The following is a 26,805-nucleotide window of genomic DNA, read 5'->3' on the forward strand; positions in this document are numbered from 1 at the left end:
GAGGGATGAGTGGCCGACCGCTGGACCCAGACAGGGTCATTACTGACATTATGGCAATCTTCATTTACGGAAATTTTTGATTTTGGAAGAATTTGGGTGTTAAAAAATGATTTGTATGATTAGGAAAAAGAAAAGGCCATACTATCAGGTCTGTGGGTGTGATGATCTGGACATTCTCAGAAAGAAAATGGAGATCTGTGAGGGTATACACATATATATGTGTATATGTGTGTGTGTGTGCCAAATCAAATCAAATCACTTTTATTGTCACATCATCAGCAGCACGTGTACTATGATGAGTGAAAAGCTTAGGTGCTGCTCCAGACAGTACAAAGTAGTACAAATACAGCAACAGTGCAAATACAGACAGTGCACATTCCACACAGTCCATATAGTTGTTGTAGGCATTGTAGGTATTGTTTTAAGTATGGATTGGTTAAAGTGCAGTGCGTGCTATATATTGATGGTGTGCAGTGAGGGTATGGAAGAGTCTGTGTGGATGTGTTAAGTGTTCATCAGCCTGATAGTCTGAGGGAAGAAGCTTTCCTTCAGTCGGCTGGTGCGTGACCGGATGCTGCGGAACCGTCTGCCTGAGGGGAGCAGAGAGAAAAGTCTATGGCTTGGGTGGCTGAAGTCACTGATAATTCTCTTGGCTTTCCTCATGCACCGCCTTGTGTAGATGTCCTGGAGCGAGGGAAGCTCACCTCCTACTACGCGTCCAGCAGTTCGCACAATCCTATGTAGGCCTTTGCGATTGCTGCTGGTGCTGTTTCCATACCAGGTGGTGATGCAGCCAGGCAGGATGCTCTCCACAGTGCAGGTGTAGAATGAGTGGAGGATGTGGAGGCTCATTCCAAACCTCCTGAGGAAGAAGAGGTGTTGTTGTGCCTTCCTCAGCACCGCGTCTGTATGAGCAGTCCATGTCAAGTCCTCAGCGATATGGACTCCAAGAAACTTAAAAGTGCTGACTCTCTGCACTGGCGTCCCATTGATGGTGATGGGGGTGTGTTCTCTCTTCTCTCTCCTGAAATGCACCACCAGCTCCTTGGTTTTGCTGATGTTGAGTGAGAGGTGGTTTTCCTCACACCACTGCGTCAGAGTGTGCACCTCCCCTCTGTAGGCCGTCTCATCATTATCTGTGATTAGGCCCAACACCATTGTGTCATAAGCAAATTTAATGATGACGTTGGAGCTGTGTTTGGCTGTACAGTCATGTGTGTATAGGGAGTACATATATATCACTGAGATTCCATGTGTGTTTAATAAAGATGAGAGAGAATTTTTTCTGATGTGAAAGTATTAGTAATTTATTATATCCAAAGGCATAATTCAATATACAGAGCTCTGGGTCCTCACAGAGAAGTCCTATCAATTATACAATGCTATCCAAGACTCATATCGGGCACGTAATGTTAGGAACCCAATAAAGAGCAAATATATAGATGGAAAAAAACGAACCGAGAGCTTGAGGGAGAGGCTCTTTACCTGCGGCCATTCTGCAGAAAACTCCTCCTGCTTCCTGTCTCTTTCTGGGAATCACTGCGCTGGTGTAAAGTTACAGCAGAAGAGAAAGTCAAAGCACAGTTGAAGACGGGATTCTGCTTCAGGTAAGACAGTACGTTACATACTAAAATATACTTATTATAACTGTGTTTTCTAAAGTAATAATAATGGATGTGTTTCCTTTATTTGGTAACAAGTGGACCTTGAATAGCTTTTAAAATGTAGGTGATGTTGATCATTTTAAACTTGAGCTGTGATTTTTCCATTGATTAAACACTCGTGATCATTACACCTCTGTTCATTAAAAAAAGTTTCTGTATTTTGTGTGTTTTTGTTGATTTCTGGTGGTGAATTGCATTATGGGATGTTGATCTCTGCTCTGACCACTTTTGATGTTGAAAATTCAACTCTACAGTTTAACACAGTGACTTTAGACTATGTTCACACTGCAGGTCAATGTGGTCTGAATCTGATGTTTTTGCCCACATGTGACTCAGATCTGTTTTGGTTAAGGCAGTTTGAACAGCCCAAATCACATGGCGTCTGATCTTTTTAGTTCTGATTTGTGCCACTTTTGTGGTGTTAAGTCAGATACAGTGAAAACCCTAATGTTGTCTTTACTTAAACAATTAAGTAAAGTTGACTGAACAAACCTTAAAATTTAGCATTTTGGTCCTATCACTTAAAAATATGAGTTAATTTTACTTATCTACCATGGAAATGCATAAACTTAAGATTTCAAGTGTAGTGAGCTCAAAATCATGATTAATCCTTTGAAAAAAAAATAGGTCATTTTCAGAAATTTAGTCTTGACTGTAAAATTCTGATATGTGCAACCTTTTAAGTGCAAGGTCTTTTTTTATCAAAAAAAAAAAAACAAATGGCTTCAGGTATAATTGTTCATCATAATGTGAAAAAATGGCTGCTTATTTTTGTTAAAAATTTTTAAAAAGATTTTTTTATAGTATATTATTACACACACACACGCACGCAAGCACACACATGTATATATATATATATATATATATATATATATATATATATATGTGTGTGTGTGTGTGTGTGTGTAATAATATACTATTAAAAAATCTTTTTAAAAATTAAAAAAATATATATATATATATATATATATATATATATATATATATATATATATATATATATATATATGTGTGTATAATACATACATATATATATATATATATATATATATATATATATATATATATATATATATATATATATATATATATATATTGTAACGGAATGAAATGTCAGTCGCTTGTTTTTTTATTTATGGAATAATGGAAATAAAGATGCTGTTCTAATGGAACTACAGGGCACTAGAGGGCGCTGGTCAGACACCTGAAATGTATAATAGGTGAGTGGGTGAATGAAGAAGAGATTCAGTTGTGGTAGAGAGCATGGTTCCTTTGGAGCTACTGTCAATGTTTGTATTGTGAAGTTGGGCAACCTTGCATTTTAAGCTCAGCCTAAGGACCTCCTTATTGTCCAGATAACTGAATGTTTGGAAAATGTATTGGTATGCTGTCTGAATAAGATTTTATACCATTTTGGATACCATCATTATGAAGTTGTGTTCCTCAATTATCTGCAAGTCATTAAATCAACGCAAATAGATTTCAACACACTCTGTGTTTTACTCTGAATTAGTGACCAGTTTTTTATACTTATCTTAGGGTAAAGACCATCATCCAACAGCTAATGATTTTTTTGTTTTGTTTTGAGAGAAGTTTCAAAGATATTGGGGGTTTCTTAACTTTATTTTGGATACTATATTCTTCAATGCAACATATTTTCCATCTAAGAAAAAAAAAAGCACACTGCCACTTTAGCTCTCAAAAAACAGATTTATTATGACAACGTCACAACCTACACTGAAAACCCTAATAAGCTGACTGAACTAAATTAATTGAGTAAACTCGTTGCCTTAATGTAATTGAGTAATGGAGTTTCCCAAAACTTGCATATTTAAGTTTATTTAACTTGCCGGTTTTGTAGACTATACTTAAATTGTTCAGTTCACCAAACTTAGTACTAAGTTTGGTGAACTGAACAATTTAAGTATAGTGCGTGTATCTTCTACACTTTTTAAAAAAAAAAATAAAAAAAACATTCCTGAAGGCTGCAGCTCATGTTTTCAGACGTAAAGACACATTCTGTCAGAGATAAACTGAAGACAAAAGGTGTACCGGTGTCTATATTGTACTGATAATGGCATCCTGTTTTGCTGATTTTGTACAGGTTGATTTTATACTCTGAGACTGAAATGGCGACTGTCAGAGCCATGAATCCTTCAACGATTGTCATCCAGCTTCAGCCACTGACACAAACAGCAACTGTGACCAGTTCTTCTGTGCCTGTTCGCATACAGCATGTAGCAGGAGTTTCACCTCTTCAAGGAATTCAGGCCTTTCTTAAAGGCCAACCAAAAGCCCTCGGGGTGAGAAATAAACCCAGACAATTATTTTTGATGTTAGTATAGCACACATTAACACACAGCATGTTATTCTGCTTTACTTCATGAAATACTCTCATCACTCTTACACTGTTCCCTCTTATTTCTCACAGACTGTCCAGATAATGATCGGTGTGTTGACCTTCCTGTTGGGAATCGCGTCTATACATTATGGATATTATGTCTTCTTCCACACTGGTGCTTCTTACTGGGGATCTCTGATTGTAAGAAACAATAATACAGTTTAACATGTCCTTATCTATAGATAACACAAGCTACAGTGGGTAATCAACCAGAATATCTCTTACTGTCACATTTACAGACCCTAAGAGTGCTTTCACATCTCTAGTTCGCTTCATTTGGTCCGGACCAAGGGCAATAAATGATACATTATTGCACTTTCTGCCATCTTTGGGTCGTTTTCACACCACACTGTTGGCTTTGGTCCGAACCAGTTGAAAAGGACCAAAATGCAGTCATGTGACAAAATCCACGTTACTCATTGGCCAGATGTTGTTGAACATAGTACCTAAACTGCTTATTGATTGGTCAGAATGTACGTGCAGGAAAACGTCAAAGAACTCCTGCAAGTAAACAAACCGGCAGACACAAAATGTCGCTTTTTACTCTGGAGGGACGACTGCGCTGACTGATTGTATCCCTGCTTTAGACAAACTATACATTTCGAGAATAAAGCGTGGATGCAGCTGGAAAACAGTGTTTTAATGCATCGCTCGTCACTTCAGGAGGAGGCGTTAGTCAATTTAGCTAAACTGCGACGTCGTCATCTTGTGGAAATATTACCAACGATCTATCAGGTAATGTTTTCCCCTCTCTCTCTCTCTCTCTCTGTTGGTAAATTGCTGTCAACAAATATTTTTCCTACATATCCCATAATGCACAGCACATCCCCCTTCAGCAGCTGGAATAGTCCAAAAGGCACAGTACTTTTTGCTGTTGGACCTGTTTAAGTATGGATAATATTCTCACCACAAACGAACCGCTCCAGGGTTCGTTTGAAGGTGTACCGAGACCACCTCTTTAAGCAGGTCTCAGTACGATTTTTTGGTCCGCCTTTGATTCGCACTCGAGTACGATTGCTGCATTCACACCTGCCCAAACTAGCCGCAGAGCAGAACAGAGATGAACAGAGATGCTTTTACATTATTTTGGCACACAAAAGTGTTCCTGGAGCTTCATCTGATTACAGTTGAACCCCTGAAGTGACATTTGATGATGTTTTTGTTCCTTTTCTGAATTTTAAATGTCTATATTAACAGTCTTTGTTTACCCGCTGCCTGCTTAGAATAATTTTGTACTTGACCCAACTGATTTAGACCTGTTTTCTGAAATCTCACGTTTAATTGGGTACTACCTAAAGAGAGAGATAACAGATAAAACTGTAGGTTGTGCAAAGATTTTAGGTTTAATGTCAATTTTGTTTGCCCCTTTGTGATGAGACATGAGTGCCTCCTTAAACCTGAGTCTTCTGAAGCCGGTCGCTTAAACATTTCTCAATGTCCTTCAAGGACAGCATGTCTTCAGTTTGCTCTGCCATGGTGAAGCCGGCTCTGAGGAACATTATGCAAATAATGCACGCACATACTGTGCAAATAAGATGCATGTGCAGAAAGCACTGCGTTCAGCATGTGTAACATTCCTGAGCAGGGCCGGAGCAAGCTGCACTGCCGCTCTAGGCAAAGGAGTGTCGTGTCGCCCTCAACCCTAAAGTGAAAGTGGGGGGAGAGCTGTCGCGGACGCCACCATCTCTATTCTGCCACACTAGATGGGAATATAACTGAGGGCGCGGGTGGTAAGGGTAGTGTTGCGGACGCCACCCTCTCTATTCTGCCGTCCTAGACTCGGATATAACTGAGGGCGCGGGTGGTAAGGGTAGTGTTGCGGACGCCGCCCTCTCTATTCTGCCGTCCTAGACACGTATATAACTGAGGGCGCGGGTGGTAAGGGTAGTGTTGCGGACGCCGCCCTCTCTATTCTGCCGTCCTAGACTCGGATATAACTGAGGGCGCGGGTGGTAAGGGTAGTGTTGCGGACGCCGCCCTCTCTATTCTGCCGTCCTAGACTCGGATATAACTGAGGGCGCGGGTGGTAAGGGTAGTGTTGCGGACAACGCACTCTCTATTCTGCCGTCATAGACACGGATATAACTAAGGGCGCGGGTGGTAAGAGTAGTGTTGCAGACGCTGCCCTCTCTATTCTGCTGTCCTAGACACGGATATAACTGAGGGTGCGGGTGGTGAGGGTACTGTTGCGGACGCCACCCTCTCTATTCTGCCGTCCTAGACTCGGATATAACTGAGGGCGCGGGTGGTAAGGGTAGTGTTGCGGACGCCGCCCTCTCTATTATGCTGTCCTAGACATGGATATAACTGAGGGCACGGGTGGTAAGGGTAGTGTTGCGGACGCCGCCCTCTCTATTCTGCCGTCCTAGACATGGATATAACTGAGGGCTCGGGTGGTAAGAGTAGTGTTGCAGACGCCGCCCTCTCTATTCTGCTGTCCTAGACTCGGATATACCTGAGGGTGTGGGTGGTGAGGGTAGTGTTGCGGACGCCGCCCTTTCTATTCTGCTGTCCTAGACTCGGATATAACCGAGGGTGTGGGTGGTGAGGGTAGTGTCGCCCTCTCTATTCTGCCGCCCTAGGCGGCCACCTAGGTTGCCTCTATGGACCTGTGCTCAGGCCCTGGTCCTGAGCACTGGCTGTACCGGCGCTTAATAACAACCGGCGCTTAATAAGAAAAGGAAACTCCCAGATTTGCTGTTCCAGCCTGATCTCATGAGGAAACGTAAGTATTTTACGTTTTGTCAGTTCACTGGCTAATTCGTACGAATACGAGTTCAGTCGTTCGAAAATGTACAATTTAAAAAAAAAAGGGCTTGGCACCCAACCTCACTCCTAACCCCAATCGTCAATGGGTGATGAGCAAATCGTACGAAATTGCACAAATTGCATCGTACGAATTCATAAGAATTAGCCACTAAATCAAAAAGTTACGAATTGCCATGAGTGATTACTTTTTCGAAATTTTGTTGGGATTCAAAATGCTGAATTATTAGACTGCACGCTCCTATTCGAATTTCACCAGAGTTACAGACTGCTACAGCATTTTATTCGGAAATTTGCAGACCTCTAGTCTAGTGTATTACTAAGAAGAATGCAAATGTATTGAGCAGTTGAGGGAGGGGTGGTTTCTGTGGCAGTAAAATGCTCATCAAAGTAACATGTATATCTGTGTATATATAATTTCCAACATCCAAGTTTTGCTCTTCTCTCTGTTCTCAGTACATTATTGCAGGCTGGCTCTCCATTGCTGCGAAAAACAAAATTGATTCACCAGCCGGTTTATGTTTGGTATGTACACGACACTTGTTCTTTTCATGGGTCTTGTAGCTTAATGTAAACTTGATGCGTGAGCTGAGGTAAACAGTGTTTATCATAACTCACCACATTCACTAGCAAATGTGAATTGATCAGACTGAAGATGTTCTAAAGCAGTGGTTCTCAAACTGTGGTAGTGGTACGCGGAGGAATAGCCAAATATTGAAATAAACAATTAACACTTTTAATCCTTTGATGCGAACATCGATGTGATCAGCATTGGCTGTTTTGTTTTTGGCTTACTTTTTAAGACCAGTGCCGTTTTCAAGAGTTCACACTTAGCTGATGATTGGTAATAAGCTAGTTTGGCATGCTGTCCCGGTAGAGAGCCCAGAGCTCATGAGAGCCTCGAGCCCGGGGCTCCCTCCCGTTGCAGGGCGAGTAGATCTCGAGAACCCCCCAAAGTGCTTTATGCTCGGGACAGCAGCCGCATATTGAAAAACCCCCCCAGAGCCGCTGATACCAATGCTATATCCGGCTGCTGGATATACAGTTAGGGAAGAGTAGGAGAAAGAGAGGGGCTCCTGCGGGAGCGTGGATAAGCATAGACTCCGTAGGAGTCTGGGCAGGGAAGCTTGGAAGACTTTGAGGAGTCATAGCTGGGAGTGATGGCCAAAGCAGAAGGAAGATAGAGGGGAAGAGCTAGAGGGAGTAGTGGCGGTATTCGTCACTGAAAAGAATAAGAAAAGGAGTGGGGGCGGAGAGACTTCAGTGCTTGGAGGAAGCGGAGCCCTCGACGCCGCAGGGTAGAGAAAAAAGTGGGGCGGAGAAACTCGACGCTAAGAAGGAGCGGAGTACTCGACGCTGGGACAGAAAGGAGGTGGAGAGACTCGAGCGCTCTCGGGGAGCGGAGCACTCAACACCGGAAGGAAGGGAAAAGGTGGAGAGACTCCGCGGGAGTCGAAGCTCGGGATCAGAGCTGCTGGGCCAAGTTCCTCCAGGAGTTGGGAAAGGGGATGGGCGGTGGGGACTCCTGCAGGGAGGTTTTGGGGCTCCTGCTCGGGGGATTACCGAGCAGGTGGGTAGGGCCTATGCGAAAGGAATATAGAGAAGCAAGATTTGCTCTAGAAGGAAGACGAGGGTAGCAAAGAGTTAAACGCTGAAAGGGAAAAGAGGGGGGCGGTGGAGGAACTCGGTGCTTGGCAAGCGCAGAACCTCCGCCACCGGGAGACATAAAAGTGGGGCAGAGAGACTCGCCGCTTAAGAAGCAGCGGAGCACTCGACGCTGGGACAGAAAAGGGGGGGTGAAGAGACTCGAACGCTCGGAGGGAGCGGAGCACTCGACACTGGAAGGAAGGGTAGGGGCGGAGAGACTCAACGCTGGAAGAGAGCGGAGCACTTGACGCTGGAAGAAAGAAAGGTTAAGCTATTGGGCAGTGATTGACTGCTGTGGGAGTCGAAGCTTAAGGTAACTCCTGCTGGACTCAGAGCTGCGGGAGCCAGGATCCTGTGAGAGGAGGGAAAGAGAGAGTGGTGGTGACTTTGCAGTGGGAGTAAAAGGTGAAGGGGTGGCTGGAGTGGGCATGGCTCCTGCGGGAGTCGGCACTTGGGGTGTCACTCCTGCAGGAGTTAGCGACACAGGGTAGTGCATGCAGGGATGAAAGCTAAAAGAAAAGAAAAGGGGAGAGTAAGCAGAGTTTGTTCGCTTTGGAGCGAGGAGCAGGTCAAAGTGGTGCTTTGCTGAGGGGAGAAGCGGAGTCGAGTCCGTGCTAGGGGTACAGGGAGGGAGGAGCGTGGGTATTGCTCTGCATTAGGCGTGCTTATTCATTTGGCTACCAATGGTTGAGTGGTGGCTGGTGAGGGTGTTTGGACAGTGTTGATGTAGTAATGGCTGAGGCTGATGCCATGATACTGGATTGCTGGGAAAGCCCAGTGGGTTGCAGAGACAATGCTCAGATTCTAGATGAATGGCTGGAAAGGGGGTTTGTGGAAAATCTGAAGGCGGAGGACGACCTTTATCTTCGACGACCTTATCCTTTACCTCATGTTATGAGATGATTAGCGTCGTCTGCGTTAAGGCTTGTGGGGGTTGGAAGTTTCAGTCATCCCAGGGCACCAGAGAGTAGGTATTAGTAGAACTGACTTGGATATTTGCAGTGTGGAGATTAGAAATGAATGGGGTGATGGAGGGTAGGGAAAAATGGTAAACAGGTACTTCAAAAATGTGTGATGGTCTTTGGAAGCGTTCACAGCATGCTGTGGAATATGGTCAGAGGGTATTTGGGGGTGATGGAGGTTTCCCAGAGGTAGTAGTTGGGTGGTTTGCGACCATGTCAGTCCTGAATAGGGAGGGGCAGGAGTAGGGTTGGACTCCGCTTCGGGGCCAGCTGCCAGAGTTTCTGTATATACATGAAGAGTTGGCAAGGTGTTTTGATTTCCGTCTTTAAGTCGCTCTCCCTCTGTATTGCCTCGCATGCAAGCTCCTAGGATGCATAGATCAGCCATGGATGCTGAAAATAACTTAATAAGGTCCTGAAGATTGATTGTTGAAGGAGGAGAGGGTGGTCCAGGGTTATTGGAGGCAGAGTCTGCGGGCAGTGCGGCTGGGGGCATGGCTTCTTTGAGAAAATCGAGCAGCAACCAATCGCTGTAACGATGGCTGTATGTTCAGTTAGTGGTTTCAGCCGACAGTAATATTCCAGTGGAGGTAAATGTGACTTATAGATTTCATGAAGTCCCTATTATGGCATAGATTAAATAATATGTGTGATGATAATAGCTGGAACCCAAGTTCTTGACAGACTTGATATTGGCTTGAGAGAGCCAGCGTGACTGCACTGGGGCTCTGAGGCAGTTGCTTAACGCTATCACATGCTAGAAACACTCGCTAAGCATAGGGTTTGTCAGGATCTGTCATTTCATGACTTTTATTTTTTACATGTTATGATTTTGTTTCTCCACTAGATGTCCCCATTTCTCCCCATGTGTTGTTTAAGTTCAGTAATTACGTGATTGGTTTCACTTGTGTCCTGTTAGGTCTTGTGTATTTAAGTTGACTAGTTCCCCTGTTTCTTTGCTCAGTTATTGTTGATGCTAGCCCTTGATGATCGTAAGTCTTCTTGCTTCTCTAAAGTCTAGTTTACTCAGAGTCTTGTGCTACATTGCCTATTTCTAGTTTTTTTGGATATGTTTTGCTTGCTCTAGTTTTTTCCAGAGATATTTTGCCTGTTGGCCTTTTTGTTCCTCCGTTAACCAGTCTTTTTGTTATCTCTGACACTGGAGACCTGGGTTCGAACCCCGTGCCTGACAGGGTTTGACCAACATGTAAACAAGGCTCGCCAGTTAACTATCCAGGGAACCCCAGCAACCGCCCAGGAATCACTCAGAACACTCTAGCGAGCACCTAGCAACGCTTAGCAACTGTAGCATACAAGGAATCACGTTACTAGCATATGTCAGACGAGACAATGCTGTTCTGATGCTGAAGTAGAATAGTTTATAAGTGATTACTAGGTTAGTTTGTTGTTGCTAAGGATCTAATTGACAGCTTAGCGTGGTGATACACCGCAGCTTCTTGTGTGAATGCTGAAATCAAGCCGGATGTCTCTACGACAGTAAAAACTGGACTTGGACTAGTGAAAAATAGCTTGCCATATCATAGAAAATATAATGCTTAGATTATTTATTTGATGACCGAAGGTGTGGCCAGTATTATATACAACAAAGATGGCTTTCTGTCAATTAGCTAACAGCATGACAGAATGTAGGTTTCTCGTGCCATCATAATGATTAAGTATCAGTGATGAAAGTAGTGCTAATGACTAGGGCTAGACAGAATCTCCTGACTTTTTGGAAAAAAACTGCAGATTTATGATATATTTATTATATCAGATTTATTATATAATAGTTAACTAATATGTTAATAAATGCTTTATTACTCAACTTCATCTAGTTTTGTGACCTAATCTAAAGTGAGGACTATTCATGCTTTATAAATCCCTTATAAATGACAAATAAAGGCTCAGTTAAACTCTAAACAGGAAAAATGACATAAACTACATTATTCAAATGAAACTGTACTTCCAATGAAAAATAAATCTGCAACCTTATATCTAAAATCACTGTAGAGTTTAAACATTGCATCTTATTATATTGTTAAATTATTATATTGTTGTTGTTTTATCCAGCTTTATGTCGTATTTTGACACTGCTGTTATTTGGCAATGTTTAAACTTTACAGTAATTTTACTTTTTAGATAAGATTGCAAAGATTATTGTTCATTTGATACTGAGCCTTTAAATGTCATGTATAAGGGATTTATAAAGCGTGAATAGTCCTTACTTTAGATTAGCTCACTAAACTGCATGAAGTTGAGTAATAAAGCATTTATTAACATATTAGTTAACTATTATTATATGCCTGAATAATAAGACACATAAATGTTGATTTCAATAGTTTACTAATCATTCTGAATGATCCTAAAAACCCTCAACTACTCTTAAATACAACTGGTTTGTAAATAATGCGATACTTAATTTAGTAATGAAAAATAAACCATTGACTAAGTATGAAAATACAATCATTAAACACATTATATAGGTGCTTATAAGTCAAGAATACAGCATTTGTAGCTGCAGTCATAAACTGCTTACTAATGTTTATTAATGTAGAGTTAATGCTTAACAGATAATGAATTCACTAGATGCTAATGCTTAGTAAAGGATTTATAGTGTGTAGTTATTATAAAGTGTTACCGAATTGTATTTAATTATGATGACTTATTTAATAATTTCACTATTTTGATTAAAGATTACGAAGACAATTGTCTGTTGAGGCGACAGCAACCAATCTCCTGTGTCATGTAGTTAATGATGTAGGAGCCGATTAGGTGACCTATCAGCCTGTGATGATGACAGAATTGTTCACTTCAAGACTAACAATGTGTGCTAGCAAAACATTGTAAATCTGGATTTCATGCAGACCAGACACAAACCAATGACATGTTTTTCTTTTGTTTAATCTATTAAATTTCTGTTCTGTATTCACAGACAATCCACATTGCAACAATTTGTGAATCAAGTTTTATGAAGTAAAAATCCACAAACCTTTAATGTGTGCTGTAAACGTGTGAGGAACTGGGTTATGGGGCAATAATTGTTGAACACTGATCAATAACTTAAGCTGACCATGTACACTTTATCCTGCAGATTGCTGTGGACAGCAACCTTTTAATTCAACACACTCCTGCAGAAATCCCCCACAGTACATTCAATGCCCTCAAGAAGTCCCAGAACCATGCTTTCAACATCCTCCTGCAGAAGCTCCCCCAGCGTACACTGAAGCAAATAAATGTGAATCAACATGAAAAAACTGGGCAGAGCGGTGGATCTGCTGCTTTAATGCTGTGGTGATTCTAGTTTCCTTGTGTATCTGATCTGAATAATGCACATCATCAGATTGTGTAAAATGATTATTATAGTCATCCCCATATATAACACTTTTTATTTTACATTTTTATGTATTTTGCTATTACCTATGTGTATTTTTAAATGTTATTTGTTTGTATATACTGATAAATTAGATTTGTATTATGACTAGCATTGCCTGTGTCTTTCTCTGACTCAATGCGAGTAACTGCAGGTAAGCAGATTTAGGTTTAGCTGGTGATCACACCGGTGTGATTGCATGAGTCAAAGGGTTAAATGTGTTTTTAACATTCTTTTTTTTATTCTATGATTTCTCTGCGTACCACTAGCAGGTACCTGCCTTTATATATAAATGATCACAGTAAGCCATTAAAGATAAACAATATTATGGATAAATAGAATATTATACACTTTATTAAAGTATTTTTATGTCAAATAGCTGTAAATATATATATATATATATATATATATATATATATATATATATATATATATATATATATAGTATTTACAACTATTTGTTAATGAATGCAGTATTAACAATAGTGAACTGATAAAGTGTCATTAGTTAGTAGTTGACATTAGCTTTTTACTACAATAAACTGGTGTATTGTAGTATAATATTGTATATTACAACATTGGTTCATCTGTTTAGGTTATTATAGATGCTGTTTTGCTATAGCAATTATAGAATTACCTCAACAGATCAATTTGATTACTATAGTAGTATAGTCTGTTTAAAAGACTCTAAAGTAGTTACTGTAAATTACTCTAGTACTTTTTCATGTGCGTTATAAATGAATGAGGCTCCCGCTTTGCCCTCCTTCCTCCCCCAGAGGGAGCCATCACAAGAGTTTTATCAGCCACTATTTGAACCTACATATCCCATTAGGCCACACATACACACACACACACCTGTCATTAAACATGATTACAGACGCTACTTACTGTACTCAAATGGCTTCCACTGTCACCGTATCTCAATCCAATAGAGCACCTTAGGGATGTTGTGGAATGGGAGATTGGCATCATGGATGCAGAAACTGCGTGATGTTATCATGTCAATATGGAGCAAAATCTCTGAGGAATATTTCTAGTACCTTGTTCAATCTCTGCCATGAAGGATTAAGGCAGTTTTGATGGCAAAAGTGGGTCCAACCCACTAGTAGTGAGGTGTACCTAATAAAGTGTGTGTATATGTAGTTTAATTTATTTGACAGTTTTGTTTTGATACACTAGTGTTTAAAATGTAAGTGTTTTGTTTCAAACCAAATCTAAAAGGTCCTTTTTAACTCCAATTTAAAGGATTGGAGGTTAATTTCTATTATATATATGCATTAAAATAATATTTTTAGTATTCAGTCATGTAATTAAATTACTTATTGAGTAACTAAGCTACCTTAAAAAAGTAACTGGAAACTAATTTAAATAAAACTTTAATTATTTTTAGAATTTTTCTGTAGTATCTTACCCAACACTGACTGTAAGAGACTTGGGTGGGAAATCATCAGGAACTCTTTAGTCACCATTTTCAAGAAATACAACCTTCACAAAAAATACAAAGTTTCTGTTCCCAAAACTTGGCTGCAGAGTTACTTTAGTCAAGATGAATATTCTGTCATCATTTACTCAATCTTCACTTGTTCACCAAACCTATATGGCTTTCGGTTTTCTGTTGAACACAAGAGGAGATATTCTGAAGAAAGCTGGAAACCGCTGACTTTCTCTGTAAGAAAAACAAATATGGAAGTCAGTGGTTTCTGTGTCCAACAGAAGTAGTAAATGCAAAGGTTTAAACCACTTGAGGAAGTGTAAATGGAAATGTTTGGTATTTGAAAACACCACAAACACCTACAGCAGTTAACATACGCTACCCACAAAAATGAGGGATGTTCAGCTTTCAGCACTCACCTATAACCTTTACAGGTCCACTTAATTTGACATTCTCTACACTTCTGAATGCACATGTTCAACTGTTCAGTGTTTCGGTGCTTTTTGAATTCATCCCAAATTGTCTATTACTCACATAGGTACTGCTTTTTCACTTGGATTTAGCACACAACCGTTAGAAAAAGGCATGCTCTATATAGTATGAAAGTGAGCAGTGTGTCAAGAGGAGGAATTAAACCCAACACAAACACTGTGTAGTTGAAAGCAAAATCCCTGTCAACTGATTTATTTACAGATCCAGAAGGTTAGTAGTGTTCAGGAAGGCTTCTGGATGTTGTCTGAGGTGTGCAAAGTGCAGTCTGGTGAAGGTGAAGACGCAGATCTTAGCCACTTGAACCTGGAGAAAGAGCGAGAGAGATATTAGCATCTGGGTAAGTCTGGAGTTTGTCGCTCACTGAATCTTCGGTTGCTTCCGCCTACATCATCTCCCTCTAATCTTTTGCAGGTGCAAGTGATCGGCGTTGATGAGGTTAGTTCAGGGCTGCGTCCGAAACTGCATACTTCCATACCCGGATGACTTACTACTTCCGGCGAGATTCTGGAGTGCGCATCCCCTGCATGCTGCGCTATCCCATGATGCCCAGCGAGAGAATTTATGAATGGGAGTGAATCGACGCAACTGACGCAGGTAGGTCACGTGACCATGACAAAATAGCAGATGCAGTACGTCCGATTTCCATTCGTACTTTTTACATTCATACTGTATAGGAGGCACTTTTCTTACTGCCGAGTAGTGAAAATGTTTTAGATGATAGACTCAAACGACTGTAGATAAATAATTTAATAAAACTATTTAATAAATTAACTAATACGTGATCCAGACTCGGTCCTGGAAGGTCGGTGTCCTGCGATGTTTAGTTCCAACCCCAATCAGACACACCTGGGCTAGCTAATCAAGCTCTTACTAGGCAGTCTAGAAACATCCTTGCAGGTTTGTTGAAGCAAGTTGGAGCTAAAATCTGCAGGACACAGGCCCTCCAGAACCAAGTTCGGACAGCTACATCTACATGATCCCAGCCCAGTTTTATAGGTCCTCCACACTTAATGCAGAGATCGAATCGATACAGAAACATCTCGACTCGCTTAATGGAAAAAAGCAGCACAGATGATGTGTAACATTACTGCAGAGCTGTTGTAAGGCAAACATTCGTAGTTCGTTACGATCTGTTTACATAACTATAGCAACTGCGGCGCCCAGGGCCAGCGGGTCCATAGAGGTGACCTAGGCAGCCGCCTAGGGCGGCAATATGGAGAGGGTGGCGAACGCAACACCCCCCTCCCTCCCTCAGCAACTGCGCGTCCTCAGTTATATCCGAGCATAGGGCGGCAGAATAGAGGTCCATGACACCTCACTTCATTTTCATAACCTGTCACTTTTGTTTTCACATTGGGGTTGAGGGCGGCGTGATCGTCCTCTGCCTAGAGCGGCAGTTCTGCTTGCTCCGGCCATGGCGGCGCCAGAAACTACAGTGAAACGCTTAGAAAAAATTCACTAAGGTAAGGGTGACGGATTAGAAGTTTGTTGCAACGATCTTAATCAAATCCCTTACCTCAGGGATTTTCCCCCTCAGAGAAACCCTTAAGTTAAATTACTGAAGGACATGCAAGCAGCCACAGATGGCGATCGTAAATTTCATTTGCAGAGGAAGCGCGGTGCAAGACAGACTCTATTACACTATCAAGCTGTAATTGATGGTTAAGGGCACATGATCAGTTATTGAGACATTGAGATGTTCTGTTGTGGTATACGCACTAGGACTGAGGTGCCCAATATCCCTGATCCTGGAGATCGACCTTCCTGCAGATTTCAGTTGCAACCCTTTACAAACACACCTGCCTGTAGTTATCAAGTGCTGCTTCAGGTCCTAATTAATTGGTTCAGGTGTGTTTGATCAGGCTTGGAGCTGAACTCAGGAAGGTGGCTCTCTAGGAACAGGGTTGGTGTCCCCTGCACTAGGGTATACTGTGGTATACATCGATATATATCCACTAGGGCAGTGGTGTCAAACTCAATACCTGGAGGGCTGGACAAAGACACAGTTTCAAAGTCATTTGCAGTTTATAAATGTCACATCTGGAAGAGTAGAGCGGCACGATGGCTCGGTGGTTAGCACTGTGGCCTCACAGCAAGAAGGTTGCTGGTTCGAGTCCTGGCTGTGCCAATTGGTATTTCTGTGTTGGCATGAGTTTCCTCCGAGTGCTCCGGTTTCCCCGACATTCCAAACTAAATTAGGCATAGTGTATGAGTGTGTATGGGTGTTTTCCAGTACTGGGTTGCAGCTGGGTTCTTCCTGAATTGCAACTGCGCATGAAATCAACACATAACACTCGCTTCTTCTTCTGTATTGTTTAACGGTGGCAAACCAGTAGATGATGTATTTAGAACACTCAATGGGAAGGAGAGTGAAGGTTTGGTGGAAAGGAAGAAATTTAAAACCACAACAAATTATAATTGTTTCCTAATCAGATCTGAACAGAATACCATTCACTTGTAATTGTTTCCGTGCATTCTGGAATATATCCATTAATACTGCACCAGTGCACCCCCATGAACCCGCAAGTGTGTTCCACCTCTGATTCAACTAGGCTGAGCAACATTTCTGACATGTCAGAAAACCATACGATTTGCAGAAAAAATAGAGTTTAATTGTCACTGCGTTGTACACAGCACGACAAACGCTACATGATTAAGACAAAAATTTGATAGGATTCAAAAAAGAGTGGCACAAATCAGGATTCAGCTCAAAATCTGACCCCAAATCACATGGGCCAAAGGAGACTCTGGAAAAAATTGCAGTCCTCAAAGTCTAACTAAGGAAGTATTGACATCGAGTTGTGTTGCAATTTCACTAGCAGTTCTTAGAAGAAGTGGGCACAGCTTTAGAGGCCACACTTTAAATAACAGAAACCACAGGACGATGCAGGATATCACACCCTCTGTGGGCTCCAGCCAAGATCTTTCCTTCAGATATCAGTTCTACATAACTCAAACAGCATCTGATTACGAGAACTAGTGACGTTCACATACGTTTTCACACATTTTGTCTTTTAACATCATTAAAAGATCTACATTAAATCTCACACAATTTTTTCCTGCTTTTTGAAAGTTTTTTCAAAGTAATTTTTTTATGAATTTATTTTAATTTTTCTTATATTATTTAAACGTATTAATTATGTGTATTTCAATCTATTATTTAGTTTATTTTAATTTATTTATTTAGGTTATTTTATTTACTTATTTAATTGTATATTTTAAATTTAATTCAATGTATTTTATTTGTTTATTTTAATGTATGTTATGAATTTATTTTTTTAAACATATTTATTATGTTTATTTCAATCTATTATGCAGTTTATTTTAATTCATTTATTTAGTTTATTTATTTATTTTTTGTTTACTTCTTTAATTGTATATTTTTAATTTAATTCAATTTATTTTATTTGTTTATTTTAATTTATGTTATGGATTTATTTTTATTTTTGTGAAATGTATTTATTATGTTTATTTTAATCTATTATTCAGTTTATTTTATTTATTTATTTAGTTTATTTATTTATTTTTATTTACTTATTTAATTGTATGTTTTTAATTTAATTCAATTTATTTTATTTGTTTATTTTAATTTATTTTAATTTATGTTATGAATTTATTTTTATTATTTTAAACGTATTTATTATGTTTATTTCCATCTATTATTCAGTTTATTTTAATTTATGTATGTACTTTATTTTTTATTTACTTATTTAATTGTATATTTTTTATTTTATTCAATTTATTTTATCTGTTTATTTTGTTTATTTTAATTTTTTTATTGTATTTATTTTACATTTTTTTATTTTAATTTATTTATTTTGCTTATTTTAATGTGTTTATTTTATTAAAATTTTATAATTTTGTTTATTTCATAAAAAATTATTATTTTGTTTATTGAAAATCTAAATCTTTTTTCAAATAGTTCCCAAATGTTTAACAGATTAACGAAAATTTCACAGTATTTCCTATAATATCTTTTCTTCTGGGGAAATTCCTGCCTCTTCAGTTTGTCTGGAATAAATTCAAAGTCATTAGATTACGAGCCCCTTTATGATTTTTTTTCTCAATTTACTACAGAAAAAAAAAACATTATTACGTAATGACTACCCAAACTTATCTTATAAACCTAGCTAAGTCTTTAAATTGCACTTAAACTTAAATTTACTGAACAATCAGGCCAACTGATGAAAACTTTGTAAAGAAAATTGTGAATAAAATACATAAAACACAGTGCACATCATGTGGCTGCTGTATTTTGTAGTTTCTTAAAATTAGGTTTTTGGTATTTTATTTTAAAATACTTATCAATATCATTGATAATATGTGTTGATAACATAAGACACTTTAAGTGACAGAAACCACAGGACGATGCAGGATATCACACCCTCTGTGGGCTCCAGCCAAGATCTTTCCTTCAGATATCAGTTCTACATAACTTAAACAGCATCTGATTACGAGAACTAGTGACGTGCACATACATTTTCACACATTTTGTCTTTTAGCATCAGAAAGCAGACATCGAGATCTACATTGAATCTAATCACACATTTTTAAGTAATTACTTTTATTTCCTTTATTTTATTATTTTAATTAATTTTATTTATTTTATTAAATTCATTTATTTTGTTTATTTCAATCTAATTATTTAGTTTATTTTTGTTTACTTATTTAATTTTATTTATTTAATTTAATTCAATTTATTTTGTTTATTTTTATTAATTCAATTGATTTAAAATTATTTATTTTGTTTATTTTAATTGATTTATTTTGTTTATGTTTATTTTGTTTATTTTATTTTAATTATTTTGTTTATTTTATTTTAATTAGATTATTTTGTTTGTTGAAGATCAAAATCTTTTTTTATTTTTTATTGTTCCCAAATGATGTTTAACAGATTAACGAAACTTTCACAGTATTTCCTATTATATTTTTTCTTCTGGGGAAATTCTTGTTTCTTTTAGTTTGGCTGGAATAAATTCAAAGTCATTATACTATTAGCCCACAGTGATACATAATGACTACCCTAACTTATTTTAATAACCTCGTTAGGTCTTTGAATTGCACTGAAAATTAGGCCAACTGATGAAAAGTTGGTAAAGAAAATTGTGGATAAAATACACAAATACAGTGCACATCATGCGGCTGCTGTATTTTGTAGTTTCTTAAAATTAGGTTTTTGGTATTTTATTTTAAAATACTTATTAATATCATTAGAAAAATGTGATAATAACATAAGAAAGAGTGCCTAATACTGTGCTCTGTATTTCTCTAATATTAATACAAAAATGTGGAATACAAATAGTTTCTTGTGCTTTTCCAAAAATCACCATAAACATCCTAGAGAATAAACTCGATTTAAATTCAACTATGAAAGTTTGATTCATTTTTGTGTTTATTTTTTGTAAGTATTACAGTAAAGTGTATGTGGTTGTCATCATTTTATGCATTAATGGATTGTAAAACATCATGTACAGTTAAAGTCAGAATTATTCACCCCCCTTTGGAGTCTTTTTTTTAATATGTCCCAAATGATGTTTAACAAAGCAAGGAATATTTCACAGTATGTCTGATAATATTTTTTCTTCTGGAGAAAGTCTTATTTGTTTTATTTCGGCTAGAATAAAAGCAGTTTTAAATTTTTTAAACACCATTTTTAAGGTACAAAATTATTAGCCCCTTTAAACTATATGTTTTTTTTACAGTCTACAGAACAAACCATCGCTATACAATAACTTGTCTGAATACCCTAACCTGCCTAGTTACCCTAATTAACCTAGTTAAGCCTTTAAATGTCACTTTAAGCTGTATAGAAGTGTCTTGAAGAATATCTAATATTATTTACTGTCATCATGGCAAAGAGAAAATAAATCAGTTATTAGAGATGAGTTATTAACACTATTATGATTAAAAATGTGTTGAAGAAATCTGCTTTCCATTAAACAGAAATTGGGGAAAAAATAAACAGTCAATAAGTGGTATTTTCAGGAGTATTGCATAGAAAACAAAGCCAAATATTACATTTAAACTCCTGCAAGAGAGCAAGCTCCTCCTGCTTTCTGTTTCCTTCAGTAAGACAGAATCTGCAGCTACACTAGAAACACTGCACTGGCGGAACGTTATATCAGAAGACAGAGCTGAACTACTGAACTACAGATAATCTTCCAAGCCCAGGTGAGGACAAGATTCTGTTTCTGGTAAAACAATATACATTATATACTTTAAAAGTACATCTGACGCTTTGATTTATGTCTGTATTTTCTAAAATAATAATTATGAATGTGTTTCCTTTATTAGTAATAAAGATTTATAGTGGATTTTTAACCCTTTCATGGATGGTGTCCACATTTGTGCAGTTGATTTATGAGAGTAATTTTGTCTAATCGACTTGAGCGCAGTGTTTGTAGATTGACAGACATATATTAACAGGATGGAATTTTTCACAGTATTTCCTATAATTTTTTTTCTTCTGATTTAAAACTTATTTGTTTTATTTTAGCTAGAATAAAAGCACTTGTATATGTTTTTAAACCATTTTAAAGTCAATATTATTAACCCCCTTAAGCAAAATTGTTCTTTGGTAATCTCCAGAACAATTGTTCAATATACAATGACTTGCCTATTTACCGTAACTTTACCCTAATCAAGCCTTTAAATGTCACTTTAAGCTGAACACTAGTGTCTTGAAGAATATCTAGTCAGAAATTATGTGCTGTCATCACAGCGAAGAGAAAAGAAATCAGTGTAGACGTCGTACAGCGTTACAGTGAGATACGTTGCAAGTTGTATTTCTGTACCCCGCTAGTATATCATTTCTGTTTTTACAAATATTTTATTGTCTAGTATTGTAATAAAACAGACATTTAACAAATATAGCAACAATAATAACGAAGTAGGGCTTTCACATGAAATAAGAATGATTTATCGCGTGCTGTAAAGAAAATTTAAGGCATTTAAGGTGCTGATATACCAGCCTGATCTCATGAGAAAACGTAAGTATTTAGTGGCTAATTCGTACGATATCAGTATCCGATTTTAAAATGGAGACGTGGCACCAAACCCCATCCCTAAACCCAACCGTCATTGCGTAATCGTACTAAATTGTATAAATAATTTCGTACAAATTCATACGAATTAGCTACTAAATCAAAGTCACGAATTGTCCCAAGATTGTGTTGGATACACTATAACAATTTTGGATGATTTGCGAACATCATTCACTGTAAAAATTTGAGGGGTTTTTACGCAGTTCCTTCATGTTGTCCACATCGATTAAGTTAACCTTTATTGTTTTCACAAATACAAGTTGACTGAACATAAAACAATAAAGTTATGCCAAACAAATCTCAATAATTGTGTTGATTTATCTCGTTATAAATAAGTAGTTTGAACAAGCAGCAGGAGTATTTTTGCACCATCGTATGCTGGAGAAATCTAAATTCAGTGGCCTGATGTGAAGTCCGTAGTGTTCTTTTGAAGCTTTGAGGAAAACTGATGCGTGTATTTTGTGCACAGGTTGTCCAAAGCTCTTTAAAATTAAATTCCATTTTAATTTGATTGTATGTAATGTACTGCAGGTGTTTCATTTTTAAGTTGACAACTTCGGGAGCAATTCGGGGGCATTTCATGCATGCCCCCGTGACAAACCAGATAATGGACGCGAGAAACCGCTCTGCAAAACCTCTGCATTTCTCGGCAGATGCAGAGACTCGGTGGGTGCAGACAATAACGTCAAACACCCGTGTGTGTATAGACTATCCTGTCACAAAATGCGGCGGAAATCCTACATGATTGAGGTGTTGACATGTTTACACATGATATTAACGTACTGTAACTGAGTAACTCAATCATTTTGACTAACGTCTGTCTTTAAACACTTAAAGAGTACTGCTGACCGTACCCACTAACTTTGCCTCTGGCTAAACGTAAACAAAGAACAACGATCACACACTGACCAAATCTGTAGAGACAGGACCATCAACACCAACTGGAGCTGCGTCTTTATGAAAGAAGACGAGTGGCAAATCTGATTTCACCATTTCCAGATGCGAAAAGCTCTCGGGTAAAAAATGTTCCTTACAAACGTATTTCTGTCGCGTGTTAGCATGTCGCGAGTGGTACCCTCATCTCTGGAAAATGGAAACCTTTGTTGCAGCACATTTATAAACACAACACTGACGACCCAGGTCTCCGAATAATTCCTCTTCTTCCACTTGTTTTAATTACAGTTGGCAACACGACGTGGCGTCTCTCTGCCATCTGAACGCTGTAACAGGTAGTCTTCGACGCTATATTACATTCACAATAGAGCGCGCTGATTTGTTCGAAGTCTTTCTCATGAATTATGATGTTATGATGTGCAGGCCAGTACAGAAATCCAATCTCCACGCTGGAGTTTACACAAGGGTCTCATCACCGTGACGTAGCTTCCTGAAATAACGCAAAAATAACCAATTTTCACTTTTTAGTGAGATATATGTGTCCTAATAGTGTTTTTAGCAGCGTGGGACACATACACGACTGTCGACCGCTCAAAAATTGACCCTTTAAGCACACAGTTAGATTGGATCTATAAAATTTACCCTATTTTATTTATTTACGCAATCATACTTAAAGCAAACAATTTAAGAGTGTCTCAAAAATAAATCCACAATCTATTCATTTTAAATATTATTAAATTAATTTATTAGGCAAGTCCACTTGCTGACTTTCCACCACTGTTTCGTCGCCCCCTGTTGTTGCAAATAATAATACAAAGGTGAGTGCATCAAGTAGGAAAGCCTGCAGTGAAGGTTTGCGGTATTGACACGAGGGCTGTTTCTCAATTCCAAGAACGCAGAGAACGGACTTGCGTTCTTGTGGAGACCGGTCTTGCCATGTGACCTCCGAAGAACAAACTCGGGAGATCAAGAGAATAGAGAACGCGTCCTGTGAGAAATGAGATGCAGCGTTCTTCCTGATGGTAACAGGAAGGCGCTTCCCACCTCCAGTCGCAATGACTTCTGGGACTTCTAGAGCGAGATCAGTGCTCAAGTCTGCATCAGTGCGTCCTCGATATCAAGAACACATCCGGGAAGTTTCACGCGTCCTCTGTTCTTGTGGTCTTGAGTATTGGAATTGAACTTAGGGAGCTGATGACGTTACATGAGAACACGAGGATGCAAGACCGCATATTGAGAAACAGCTAAGGACTCCTGAGTAGCCATACCATGACCTGCACTAGCTAGCACAACAACTCTCTTAGATACACATTGAACCATTTAATGATTATTAATGCAGTCATCGAATCAGGATCTGCCATTCTACAATGATGTCTTGGGACCAACACTTCTCAGCTATGAGAGTGGTTTCCACCTTTTATAGCATGTAGTTTTTATGAATGCAATACAACTAGTAATTTGCGAATGAATCGTGAAACAAAAGCCAACAGTCTCTAGTAAGTGCTTATCCTCGGAAATAAACTAATATCCAGAGTTATGAAGATGTCAAGCGTGTATTGGTTTATTAAACAAACTATTTTTAATGTAGAAAGTATGTTTTATAATGATATCCTTTAGATCAGGGGTGTCCAAACTCAGTCCTGGAGGGCCGGTGTCTTGCAGATTTTAGCTCCAACTTGCCTCAACACACCTGCAAGGATGTTTCTTGACAGTCTAGCAAGAGCTTGATTAGCTAGCCCAGGTGTGTCTGATTGGGGTTGGAACTAAACTTTGCAGGACACCGGCCCTCCAGGACCGAGTTTGGGCATGCCTGCAGTAGATGATTTGGTCCCACTTTATATTAAGTGTCCTTACCTACTATGTACTTACATCAAAAAATAAATACAATGTACTTACTGTGTTTATAATGTATTTGAGAACACTTGGGGTGCTTTTGATTTGGGATAGAGGTTGGGTTATGGACAGGTTTGGTGGCATGGGTAGGTTTAAGGGTGGGTTAAGGTGTAAGGGACGGTCAACAGTGTATTTTTATAAATGTAATTACATACATGTATTTAATCAAGCATAAGTACACAGTAAATACATGTATTTACACAATAAGTACATTGTAACAAACTATTAATTCCTGTTTAAGTACATATTAGTTAAGGCCACTTAATATAAAGTGGGACTGATGATTTGATCCAATATGATTTTGTACAGGTTCATTTCTATCTCTGAAACTGAAATGTCGACTGTCGAAGCTATGAGTTCTTCATCATATGCCATCCAGCTTCCACCGCGGACACCAACAGCACCGCCTGTGACTGGTACCAGTTCTTCTGTGCCTGTTCACATGCAGCACGTAGCAAGAGTTTTGTCTCCTCACGGAGTTCAGGCCTTTCTGAAAGGCCATCCAAAAGCTCTTGGGGTGAGAGTTTTCTTTTAAACCCAGACAGTTGTTTTAAATGTCAGTACAGCGCACGTTAACACAAAGCATACATTGTTTTTATGGTTTCTGTTATATTGTATTCTTATTGACTTGCTGATCAAATAACATGTAATGTTTAGACCAGGGGTGTCCAAACCAGTGTCCTGCAGATTTGAGCTTAAACTTGCCTCAACACACCTGCATGGATGTTTCTTGAAAGCCTAGAGAGAGCTTGATTAGCTAGCACAGGTGTGTCTGATTGGAGTTGGAACTAAACTTTGCAGGACACCAGAACTGAGTGTGGACACCCTTGGTTTAGACAGTCTATTCTGAAAGAAGCAAACCTAGAACGAAACTGGATTACTGAAAACTATTTAACATGATGGATCGAGAATTGCACAATAGTTTTGGGGTATTTTTATAGTCCAATAATAGTTTGTTCACTGTACGTCTTACACTGCTTCACCTTACCCAAAAAAACTCACACTGTTCTCTCTTATTCCTCTCAGACTGTCCAGATAATGATCGGTCTGTTGTCTCTCCTGTTGGGAATTGCGTCTACAGTGTATGCAGACTCTGCTTTTGTCTTTACTGGCGTTCCTTTCTGGGCGTCTGCCATTGTAAGAAACAATCATACAGTTCAGCATTTTGCCTTAGATGACACAAGCTACAGTGGGTAATCAACCAGAATACATCTTACTGTCACATTTACAGCCACTAAAAAAAGATAATAAATAAGATGTGATGCTCAACCACTGAAGACACATGAACTGCTTTGACAACGTTGTTGTTCCTTTTATAGACTTTGAAACTCTTGTTCAAAAATATGCTAATTTATATTGTGAAAATGCAAAAGAGATGATTAATTAATAACAGAATTTTATTTTTTGGGGTTAAACTATCCTTTAAGCTCGAATGAGGGCTTTCACATCTGTCGTTCGGTTCATTTGGACCGGATCAAGGGCAACAAATGATACATTGTAGCATTTTCTGCTGTCTTCGGGTCCTTTTCACACCACACTAATTGCTTTGGCCTGAACTAGTACAAAAATAATAACAAATGCAGTCTGATAAAATCCACATCACTCATTGGGCAGGGGCCTCATGTATCAACGCTGCTAAAACTTTGCGTACGCCAGATTTCACGCCCACGTTTGGAATTACTAACGATGAAATGAACGTAAGAATGTGCATTGTCCCACGCCAACTTCACATTTCTTGTGAGTGTTTGTTTGATTTCCATTGGCGACTCCTAGAGGCAGTTATGCTAAATTGCACACCACAAAGTACCTTTAAGCCATGCAATCGCAGCTGTATGAGTCGGGATCACCCGCATGTCTAACAGGTATATAAGGTTTCCATACCATGCAATTGACCGGCCAAACATTAAGATTCTGATTTCAACTGTATTCCTCCACTGATACATCCACTTTGCACCACTACCGCAGCAGTGACTGCTCCAACTGGAGCTACGCTCTCATCTTAGCCTGCGACATCTACGTCACATCATTGATTACTCAGACATCAGTAATCCGATTATTTACTTTTATCTCATTAAGACAATAATATGAACAGATGTTTACATGTTCCTTTCATGTTTCCGTTTTACATCTTATAATACATATATAACCCCGCCTGTCTTACGCCACCCAACCCGCTCCTAGCTGATATCGTACCTGTGACCTTCCGCATGGGAGTCGGTTGCTCTACAGAGAAGGCTAAAG

At 38.8% G+C, this 26,805-nt stretch overlaps 1 protein-coding gene across 4 annotated transcripts in view; it reads left to right on the plus strand.

The window, feature by feature from the left end:
* The first annotated feature begins 1,562 nt into the window (after positions 1-1,562).
* The window catches only part of LOC103911004 (membrane-spanning 4-domains subfamily A member 15-like), a 35,229-nt gene continuing 9,986 nt past the window's right edge, over positions 1,563-26,805 (plus strand). For 2 of the 4 annotated variants that reach the window (XR_015484240.2, XR_015943100.1), the window contains exons 1-3: positions 20,801-20,905; positions 24,874-25,081; positions 25,591-25,701. Coding sequence is in view for 2 of the 4 variants with exons in the window: in XM_087250578.2 (XP_087106704.1) it covers positions 24,899-25,081; positions 25,591-25,701 (294 nt within the window). In the remaining 2 variants the exon portion in view is untranslated. Of the gene's footprint in view, positions 1,608-3,768; positions 3,968-20,348; positions 20,906-24,873; positions 25,082-25,590; positions 25,702-26,805 lie in introns of those variants that run through there. The other 2 variants (XM_088650968.1, XM_087250578.2) reach the window with 2 other exon arrangements.

The sequence above is a fragment of the Danio rerio genome, chromosome 4 (genome assembly GCF_052040795.2).
Source record: "Danio rerio strain M-AB ecotype USA chromosome 4, GRCz13ab, whole genome shotgun sequence".
Classification (NCBI taxonomy): Eukaryota; Metazoa; Chordata; class Actinopteri; order Cypriniformes; family Danionidae; genus Danio; species Danio rerio.